Below are 10,902 nucleotides of genomic sequence, written 5' to 3'. Positions count from 1 at the left end.
TCCACACCTCGGAAAGGAACACAAAGGGAAGCAGCACCCCTGACAGACTTGGGTAAGCACTCTATAAACAAGCTGTACACAAAGGACTTTCCCCACCCACCCCTCTGGTTTACATTCCATAATTTTGTAACAATGTCCCCTAAGGCACAAAAATACTTATGACCTCAATGCCACAGGAGACATCGATGGTGCCATACATGGTTCTCCTACACAGTAGTTTAATTAACTTAGTTATCTGCACTGTATGTCTTCTATCGAGGTGTGGTTTAATTTTTCCTGGCCAAATCTTGCTGAATAATAACCTTATTTCATACAATCTGTAGGACAAATGTTCTGGGAAGAGAACTATGCAGCTAATTTAATTGCTTGCAGAGTATTATTATTTCTTCATTGATGGCAAAAGTGACAGTCATTAGTTATTTTGCTGTGGGGTTTTTAGTTTAATATAATAGAGTGAGATTTCCACACTCAATGTGGTCTTCTGTAAATGAATTCATAAAAATGACTAGCAGCACTAAGGAAATAAAATATTTTTTTCTCCCTTCCATAAAGGAATTTCAGGCTAGTGACTGAAGAAAAAAAAAAAAAAGCAAGAGTAATTTTACTCAATAGTAGAAGTGCCAGAGAATAAATTAGTATTTTCAAATCCTTCCAAACCAAGTTATTTCCCTAGACATAGCGACCATAATGATAGAAGTACATTCCTAAAAATTGCAACACTAATAGGTAAATACCTATTCCTGGAATCAAAAAGTGTATGCAAGTTCCTGAAAGCAAAAGTTAGTATAATATCAGCAGACATCTTGTTTAAAAAATAAATTCGCAAAACCAGACATTAATATGGTCTACAATGTCCATTAAATGGATAAATAAAAAAAAAAAATCACTGGAAAGTAGCCAAGGATTACAGTAACAACAATTTTTTCCTTTTAATAAACCTCACATGAATGGTTCAAGGATCAGAGTTCATTTCTCTGTACGAGTGTACAGGAAGGGGACAGCACAGCCAGACACTGACTCAGGACTTGGTAAAGTCACTTGGGTGAGAAGTCATCCATCAGAATGAAGGAGGAGCAGGAGTTGGAGCACGTCACTGGAGACTCCGTGGTGATGCTGCCTTTCGTCAGGGAATCAGAGGAAGAGCCAACACTGCTGCTACTCCCGTCCAGAATATCCGAGGACAGGCTGGGGAAAGGGAAAAAGGTCCTTTAGTGCAGGGGCACGAGGCTCTGAACAAAGCTGACATGCTTCACCCCTGGACAGGACTTGTAGGAGACCTATACTACCACTCAGTCTTTACTGCAAGACTGGCAGCCCTGAAAACTCCTTGTTTTCTGTAGCATGTTAGAGATATTCATGCTCCTCACGGGAATGAAGAGCAGAATTATTGGGTTTTTTTAACATGCAGAATAAATTATGAAAGTGATTTTAATCAGATATAGAAAGGAGGTGACAACAAGTAAGTATAAAAGCTTATAACAAAGGAAAAATAATAAATTAATCAGCAATGCAGCAAAGATGCCATTAGTTAGCTGGTGTGCTCTTTAACACTATTCAAAGCAAGATTGAGACTTATTTTTCTCACAGAATTCCTGTGTTTGGATTTTGAAGTCTAGATACAAGACCCCAGAGGGCACATAAATGGATGCTTTTACAATTTAGGGGGAAGCAACATGGCAAAAACCATCTAGGCAGTTTCAAGTCTGTAGGTAAACTGAAATTAAAGTAATAACAGCTGATATTTTTGAATACTTAATATCGGACTCAATTAAAAAAAACCCTTGGTATTTTATGATTGTAATAAAGATAACACTAAAAATCGTGAACTCAGGGACAAGAACAATTAAGTAGCCACACACATTTCCCAAGTATTCAGTGAAGAGCCACAGACTCTCTATGACCATTGCCTACAACACACTGTAACGATGAATCAAAGTAACTTTGCTTACAAATCAACAGGGATTTCTAACAATTATATGCAGTGTAAAAGCTTTGATACCCAAAATCAAGGCTAGAGTCTGTTCAGGAAGAATTGATCAAAGGAGAAGGAGCATTGTCACAGGACCCTACCACAGGATAGCTTCCATGAATACCCATCCACAAGATACACATGAAGTTTTTTTTCCTAGGAAAAAAAAAAACTAGAAAGCTTGTGGTAAATACTCATTCCTTGTTTTGGCATTTCAGGGCACATGAAATACTTTACCATGAGCTGAGATCTGTCAGATGTGTAACATCTGGAGAAAGCATGTTGGTTGTTCCTTGGAAAAGTCTCTTTGGCTGACTTTCAGTTTCCATTTCACCTAAGGAAAACAGTGCAAATAATCAAACTCACTTGAGTCTCTGCAATATCCACTTAATATTTGTCTGCTGTAAAAGACAGGTTTGACCTACAAACACTCCAAGGTTGAATTTGTAACACCAGTTCTCTAATTCAGCCAACCAAACACCTGGCTAAGACATCAATTTGATGACAGCTCTTGTTAGACCATCCAGTCCATCCTAAGGTAAAACTTCAGCAGTATCTGAGGGGCTACAAAGATCTCAAAGACATAAAACTTGTTACTTGTACTGCAATCAGACAAAATAATCTAAAGCAAACTAATTACCATGACTTAGTTTTAAGTAAACAGCTGGGATCAGGCAACTGATATAAGCCAAAATAGGAAGTTTAAAATTGTTAGTGATTATGAAAATAAGAATTACAGCTGGGTTCAGTTTCACCCTCCCCTGTACAATAGATTCTGATGCATGGGTACATTTTTATAGGAAAGCTGAATAGAATAAATTCCACATTAAAATGTGGAAGCATTTCCACTTACTCATTATGGATCAGACTGTCTTTGTACCTGTAACCATCTACAGACATTAAGAGATTAAATATGATGGGGAGAATTAATGTAATCTGTTTAGTATAATCTGCAGTGAGAATGAGCTGTCTCACTAATAGCTGCTCTACAACACACATTTGAAAATACCATGAACTTGGAAATTTTAAAAAATACCCTCTCAAGCAGAATGTGCAAAAAACATTTATAAAGTATTTGGTCTTGCAAAAAATTAACAAAACACCAACTTAGGTAACACTTTTGCCCCTTAAATTTCACAAAGACAAATCTGCACTGCTACAATACATTGCAGAGTCCACCAGTATGGCAGTGAAAAGTTCTTCAGTTCATGTCTTTCCTTCTCCTACTCTAAATCTACAGCTAAAATTCAGAAAAAAACAGGACTATGTATTTAGGAAAAGAAAGTAAGTTCATTAAAATGGATTAGATGTTTCAAAATTAAGCAGCATTTTGAAAGTTCCTTGATATTTCAAGTTAGGAAAGGAAAACTCATATCTCCACTTCGTAAAAGATGCTCCATGGAAGCACATGGATTTGGTGAGGAAAGGCTTCTCTCTCCTGCACTGCTTTTACAATTTGTGTAAAGTGTAAGTGTGGATATTTATTCCTTACTGATCATTTAGCTTAATACACTTTTGTTCATTTTTAGTGCTTCTAAAATTCACAGAAAATAAAAGCGAAGATAGAACTGACATTTATGAGAAAACTGGTCTCTCTCCTCTGTCAAATCAGTATCAGTTAGACAATGCTCTTTATCTGACAGGACAAGCACTATTACAAAAAATTTCAAAAGGCATAACAAAACCAGTAACTTTTCTCAAAGCCTAAATGTAAGCCTTGTACAATAAAAGGACATTTTTGGTCCAGTTAAGAATGCCTAAGTTAAAAGCAGAAAGGATATACATAGCTAAAGGCACACTTTAGGAATATCTAATTTTTACAGTTTTACTGTGGAGATTTGTTTGAGGATGTTACTTGAAGATCTCCAGTATGGAACAGTTCCAGGAAAGAATGCATTTTCCTCCTTCAGGAAGAGAGGATACTGATCTATTCCATTTCTGTAAACACTCACCTTCTGAACTTTTAGAGTGAAAACAAACATTCAGTACTAAGTTTAGAAGATACTGCATGATAAGCAACATTCCTAAGATGATCTGAAGGGTGTGCACTGTTTGGTGGTGCTTGTAGGAATGTTATGAACATTTGTAAGCTCTGACATTTAATTTGATGTATAACAATGTTTGCCACTGTCAAGCAGTAGCTGTTTATTAATTTTTTTATTCCTGTGTTTTAGATTAGTTACTTTATGTTGTATTTTTGAGTTATGCCTGGCAAATTCCAGTTCACTATGGATACTAGTGCATTGTATTACAGAATAACAAAAAGTGTATCCAGCTAGGAAACTACATCCACATTAAAACATCTGGTAAGGTAAATACACGTACCTTTTCTTTTAATGGGGCCAAGAACACTGGGCCTGATACAGTTGATTGGACTTTGACTCCTCCTGCTGAAGAGAGAATACTGAGAGTCAGGCCTGTAAAGGTTCCAATTTGCATCAAATCAACACAACCACAGCATATGAAGCATTCTTCAAAGTTCTTCCTGCACAACTGGAATTCTTATGGAATCTAAATACACAGATAAGAAATAAGGGCGGCCTATTAGAGCAGATTATCTGCCACACGAAGTTGTAGAAGATTTTCTAAGGTTTTCTCCTTCCCTTAGTGAATCACATCCTCATTTCAATTCTTTTCTAAATTTTGCAGCATATTTATATAAAACTAATCTGCTGACAAAGTTAATTTGAAATACCTGAGGACTTCCCCCCAGGTCACCAAGTCTAGTTTAAAGCTGACACGTGCTCCCTAAGAGCACACACATAAAGCTCCCATTGGTAAAGGATGAACTTTCAGAGCATTTTTATGAGGCAATACTTCGGTAGTTGTAAAACTGAAGTCTCTTTTAATGCCTTAACATCAACTTGAATTAATCTTTGGCTTTAATTCCAATGGTAGCACAACAGGCACTCATTACTTACTTGCAGAATCGCCTTGTTGGACTGGGAATAGGGCTCGGAGGTAATCCATTACTGCTCACAAACATTTGCAATGATGGTGAAAAACATTGCTGCAGGAAGAAAGTTCAGATGAAGATAGCTTAGAATTTCCTTTAAAATATTCAGATGTTACACTCCACCCTCCAAGACAAACACTCCCCGCTTCTATTCCCTTTTTATTCTTAAAGAAAAGCTAGCAACAGATTACACAGAGCATCAAATATAATATTACAAGTATTAGAACTTAACTTACAAAAACATACTGGCCCATGCAATTCTGCTCAGATTAAGCTAAAATTGAAACCCACAAAAGAAATAAAATTGAAATAGACACTGTTCTCTAAATAAGATAATTGTTTCTGTCATTACATTTAGAAACAGCAGTACAGTACTCAGGATTTACTTCTTTCAAGGGGCTTTTTAAACAAACAAGCTGAGTTTACTCAAAATACATCTGACATGAACACAATATTCCAGAGTAAAACTGAATGTGTAGCTCTGTGATTCTGCAGCTAATTTGAGTTTAGCCCATGAATGCTTCTAGCTAAACACAAAAATCTTTCTGTCAAGTTATCTGCTAGTGCTTTATAGTCAGAATTCCAAAGGTACAGAACCAGCTGCCAGCATCAGTGTTTTCCCAGGCACACATTTACCCAGCACTCATACATGGCTGTTACATGCACCGATGTAACAGCCATTGTTACATTGCTCTGGTGGGAGCACACAGATTGCTCCTGTTTTGTACAAAAGCAGAATCACACAAGAGGGTGCCAACAAGGTCAAGCAGCCCATCTTCAAACCCAGGTGCCAGTTTCTCTGTGCTACATTTCATTTTTCCAATCCTCACTGGAAAAGGAGTTTAACATCCAGCTCTCTCTCTGGCATCTGCCACCAGTATTCAGTACAAGTTCAATACACCCAAGTTCTCCTTCAGAGTGTATTTGTGCTTTCCTTTCCATAAATGATGGACACAATTTTCATCCCTCACCATACAGATTTGCAGTCTAATTTTGATGCTTCTTCCCCAAAATTCCCCCACTTCTGCACCTGGAGATCCTGTCCATGACTATTTTCATGATCTCTTCCAGCTTCCCTAGAAGCAGAACCCCAACCCACTTGAACACTGCACAAACATCAGTAACTGAAAACATCCAGTGTTTCACTGCTTAAACTCTGCAGGCTCCCAGATGGCAACAATTTGATTCTAAGAAACCAACAAAATATGGATTTGGCTTTTTTGGTGCTTGTTCAGGTTTTTTTTAAACTATGGAACAATCTGTGAAGTTGCAGATCTTGACAGCTCAGTTTGGTCTAGACTTCTGAAATATTGTCTCAGCCTGGTATTTCATTTATCCTACCTTTCCTATTCCTCTTGTAGGCGAAGGTGCAGGCGAAACTGGAATGAAGTCTATTCTCTTTGGGGAAAAAGATTTCTCAGACTTGTCCAAGTCATTGTCGCTCTGTGAATACAAGGTTTCAGACTTAACACTGGCACGGGACCTTGAAATCCAAGGCACAACCTTCTAATGGAAAGTCATTGGGTCAAATGCACCAAGTAGCTACAGCAGATGGGCTTAAATTCTTCTTAATTTATTTTCACAGTTAATACCTCTCTTTCCCTTAAATTTGTCATTTGAGTGTAAAAGTGGAATTAAATAGGAAACATCTATAAAAAGATTACCAGGCTCAAGCTTTCCTCCCATGACTGGCTTATCTGCATTGCTGTCTGCACTTCCCTAGAATACAAAAAACCCCATCAGTAGCTACAAAGAGGATAACTCTGGCTATTTTATCATATTTATTCAGTAACACTCACCTTTCATGTGCTGCTTCTCTGTTCATTAAATCCACTCCTTCCTCCTGCAAGAGATAAACATCCTAAGTTTTCCCATAACATCTGATTCATCACAGGTACTTGAAATAACACTTGTGATTCCATTTGCCATCAAGATTGAAATATGAACAGCAGAACCACCACACAGACAGACAGGACAGCCACCAGCCCAGCTCTCTGCTTCTCTTAAATTAAATACTTCTAAAATGCAAGGTAGCTTAAACACAACAATAAGCCTTGCATGGGCACTTCCTTGTTGAAATTAAATCTTAAGAAACAGTACTTTTAGTACTTTTCTTTAGTACTTGAAATACTCAGTAGGAAAGAAACCCTCACTGTGCAAGTACTTCAATATCATACAGTACTGTTCATTCTGTTACTGAATACACAGATAAAAACTCCACTCACCCGTCTGATTTGATGAAGTCGGCTGCTAGGAATACGAATAGGAGATGATGACAAAAACTAGAAAAAAAAGTGACAGCCACAATGACTAAATCACACACAATTTGCAGGCACATTATTACCATCAACTACATTCTTAGGGAGCTCAAAATGAGCTGCACAGCTACATGTGGATGACTCAAACAATGTTGCAAAAAAGCAAACACTGACCTTCAAGAGAAAAGACTTGTTTTACCACTTACAAATTCCTTGTATTGCTCAGCAAGTGGCACGGATCTGACTTGCAGGCAGATTCTGCTCAACATCTCAAGTACACAAATAGTTACAGATGCCATTTAGACAAGGGAGATACTACAAATGAAACTGTGATTGTTACACCATTCCCCACTGCCCAGGATATGACAAACTCCTGTAGGACACCTTACTCAACCTGCTGGCTATTGTAAATGAGAAATCTCAGTGCTTCAACTCAGTCTTGAACAACACTCCCCAAAGCTTAATTTCTGCAAGTTTTCAACTGTGTGCAATTTTATGCACCTAACTCCTTTGGATCTCCAACACCACATATAAATGGGCCAACAGTTCCCACTCAGGATGGCCGTGTGTCCAATGTCACACCTACTGACGCGCTCCAAAATTCTGGATTCCTAAGAAGTCTCACAACAGAAGACTTTGAATTAAAAATCCCTGACACCTTTCCTGAACAGAAGACATAGAAGAAACTTATGTCAGGATTTTAAGGTTTTGAGAAAAGCAATATTTAATATTCACTATCCTCAGACAGGACACAAAAATTTCAGGGGAAGGAGTGCATAAATCCCTCACCTGATGAGGAGAGGGTAGAAAAAAAGAAATGCAACATCTTTGAAAAGTTAAACAACTGCAGAAGTGTACACTACCAGACTTAAAACAGAGAACAACAAATAAATTCCCCTTCTTTCAGTGATTTTCTGAGGTCTAGTGTTCTGCCTTTGCAAAAAAAGAGCATTATGTCAAACAGGTCAACAAAGAGCTGTGACCCTATCCATTTTCAGAACAAAGTAAAACATCCTTTCAAGACACTTAATTCTAATAGCATTCTACTCTTCTAATACAGGCTTAAATTAACTTCAAAACTGGACTTAATATGGAGAGTCATATAAAACATAGACTGCTCGTCTTCTTGGGGACAGTCAACACATCAGTATTATTCCATTATAGGTTGCAGTTAGAGGTGAAAAAATGCTTATTCTGCAGCTTGGAAGCTTGCTAGGATATTTAGTGCAAATACAAATCAAGTTTAACTTCATTTCTCTACTCCAATTATTCCTTGCTGTGTGGAAACATGACATGCTTAGGATTCCTCACCATTCCATGACGGCTCATAACTGTTGTGCTGTTCCTGCGAGTCCGCAACACGTAAGGCTGAAACACCTGGGAGTTGTCACTGCAGGGGGAGAAAACAAAGTCTTGAGAACAGCGTTTTTGGGTGCGCTTTACTTAAAGCTCCACAGCGCTGTGACACACGCTGCAGCCTCCAGAGTGTTGAAAACATAGTTTTATTCGAACAGGAGCACTGCTGTCGCCGGGAGCGCGGCGAGCACCTTCCCTGAAGCGAGTGGGGACAACGGGGCACTGGTGGCCCCGCGGGACAAGGGACACGATCCACAGGCCGCTGAGGGAGCACCGGGCTGGCCCAGACCCCGGCGAGGCCGGCGGGCAGCGGCGGCCCCAGGGCCGGGAGCCCCCCGGGCCCCTCACCTGAGCCCGTGGATGAGCGGGGCGCTGTTCGACCGCCTCAGGCCGCCGCCGTCGCCCGGGGCCGCGGCGCTCCCCGGCGGCAGCTCCAGGTCCAGCTCCATCTTCTCCTGAGCCATCGCGGCGGCTCCGGCTCCTCCGCCCCGCCGCGGCGCCCATTCACTGCCGGCGGCCGCCGCGGCTCCCGGGGCCGCCGCCGCCCCGGCCCTACAGGCCCCGCGGGCGGCGCCGCGGGCTCAGCCCGGGGGCGCGCCGGGCCCGGCGGGGGGGGCGGCCGCAGCAGCGCCGCATCCCGGGGGCGGCCCGGGGGCGGCCAATTCCTCCAGCGGCTGCAGGCGGTGCCGCTGGCCGCGGTGGCGGAGGGAGCGCTCCCGCTGATCCCGCTGCTCCCGCTGATCCCGGCGCTTCCCTCGGTGCCGACCGCGCTCCGCGCCCGCCGCCGCGCACTGCGCATGCGCGGGGATCGGGGCGCAGGCAGCGCCGCCCGCCTCGCACAGCGCATGCGCGGTGCCTCCGCACCCCGGCACCGCTTCGGCGGCGGGAACGCTCCCGACAGCCCCCGGGGCCGGGGCGCGCGCTGATTGGCCGTGGGAGGAGCGCGTGTGTGTTTGAAACGCCGCAACGGTCGCTAGGACGCGCGCGCCGCGGGGCGCGGCCGGGCCGTGACCTGCGGGAGGATCCGAGTTCGAGTCCCGCCCCGCCACAAACGCGGCGGCTTTTCCCCGTTTTAGTGGGAAAAAGGTTTTACAGCTTTCTTCAAGGTTAGGCCCACTCCGATCTAAGTCCCGCAGGCTTTCTCAGTGTTCTCCCCAGCCTTCCCTAGCGGCTCTAGCCTGTACCAGGGCTTTGATTGCAATGAGAGTACGCTCAGCGTTCAGAAGTCTGGTGTAAAACTCGTTATGAGACGTGATCCTAGTTCTTGACAGTATAAAGGTTTGGGACTGACTTGGGCAAACCCACTCTAAGTGATCAAAGTTTGTGCTTACTTTACAGTATTTTTATTTTTCTGCAACAACAGTTGCAGAAAGCATACTTGTCTCTTATGTGCGGGGGCTTCAGGGTCTTACCCAGCACCAAATTGTAAAAGCTCTTCATTTTCTCCCGGGGTAAAACAGTTCTTTCGCCAGAGTGCTAGGTGTTGAAACTGTTAAGATAGAAAAGTTTGTGTTTTTCAATATTTCAACTACCTCAGTTGGGAACATGGCTAGATGAATTATTCTCTTACTTTAAAATTATTGAGGGTAGATGCTTCTAGATAACTGATAAGAACTCTTGTTTCTGTACCTTAATATTTATTATGGTACCTCCTTGTATTTTTTTGTTAATCAAGACTGACTCAAGCACATTCAGCTTTTCTATATTTGGGGACTCTGTGTCTCATTAACTGCTTTGATGCTTACATTTCTTTCACTGAAATGATCATATTAATGAAGAGCTTTGTGCTGAAATGCACAAAGATGCATGGAGTTGAGTTAAAAGACCTACAAGATTACATTTTAAATATTTATGGGATTTTTTGATGTGTATTTATATTTAAAAACACAGAGGAAAAAATCCTTATCTTGTATTATTGCAGAGGAGAAATACCTTTCACAGTCCTGTGCCCCTTACACTATGGCCTATCACAGCTGGTAATGATAACCGTCTGTGAGGTGACACAGAATTGCCATCTCCTGCAAAGACGGAGAATGAAATATCTAAATATTTTTGATTAATTTCTAATAATTATGACCAGTATGATTCAGTAGAAAAATTAGGATCTGCAGCTGTGAAAGGAATATACTGTCAACCACCTTTTGCTGCTGCCATTCTCTAAAACCAATGCGACACTTTTACAGAACCTGCACCAAAATCCTTGTCTGGTGCTTCAGCACAAGCATTTCACAGCTTGGAACAGCTTCTGTACCTTCATTTCCCATGGCTAGAATTGCCTAAAAAGTAATTCAGGTGAAAGTTCCTAGCAAAACTTCTAGCTCTGAATGGAAATCTACTCACAAATATGCTGGTTCTCTTAATAC

At 41.4% G+C, this 10,902-nt stretch overlaps 1 protein-coding gene and 1 non-coding gene across 3 annotated transcripts; both read right to left on the bottom strand.

Annotated features, from left to right (window-relative positions):
- Nucleotides 1-904: 904 nt before the first annotated feature.
- LOC100227536 (PABIR family member 2) lies at nt 905-9,334 on the bottom strand. 2 transcript variants are annotated; one of them, XM_030272525.4, is made up of 10 exons: nt 8,888-9,334; nt 8,495-8,573; nt 7,151-7,207; nt 6,725-6,768; nt 6,590-6,644; nt 6,267-6,368; nt 4,891-4,979; nt 4,295-4,359; nt 2,207-2,303; nt 905-1,185 (listed from the first exon to the last, which is right to left on the bottom strand). In XM_030272525.4, exons 1-10 carry the CDS (start codon nt 9,001-9,003, stop codon nt 1,035-1,037), a joined length of 855 nt encoding a protein of 284 aa, XP_030128385.1. In that variant the 5' UTR covers nt 9,004-9,334; the 3' UTR covers nt 905-1,034. The 2 variants fall into 2 exon arrangements, with proteins under 2 accessions (XP_030128385.1, XP_072785174.1); XM_072929073.1 differs by lacking the exon at nt 905-1,185 and adding an exon at nt 1,917-2,125.
- On the bottom strand, nt 1,265-1,408 carry LOC115495295 (small nucleolar RNA U109). Its single transcript, XR_003960491.4, has one exon. It is a non-coding gene; the product is annotated as a small nucleolar RNA U109 (small nucleolar RNA).
- Nucleotides 9,335-10,902: the final 1,568 nt, after the last annotated feature.

The sequence above is a fragment of the Taeniopygia guttata genome, chromosome 4A (assembly GCF_048771995.1).
Source record: "Taeniopygia guttata chromosome 4A, bTaeGut7.mat, whole genome shotgun sequence".
NCBI lineage: Eukaryota > Metazoa > Chordata > Aves > Passeriformes > Estrildidae > Taeniopygia > Taeniopygia guttata.
This window is presented reverse-complemented; position numbering and strand designations above follow the sequence as displayed.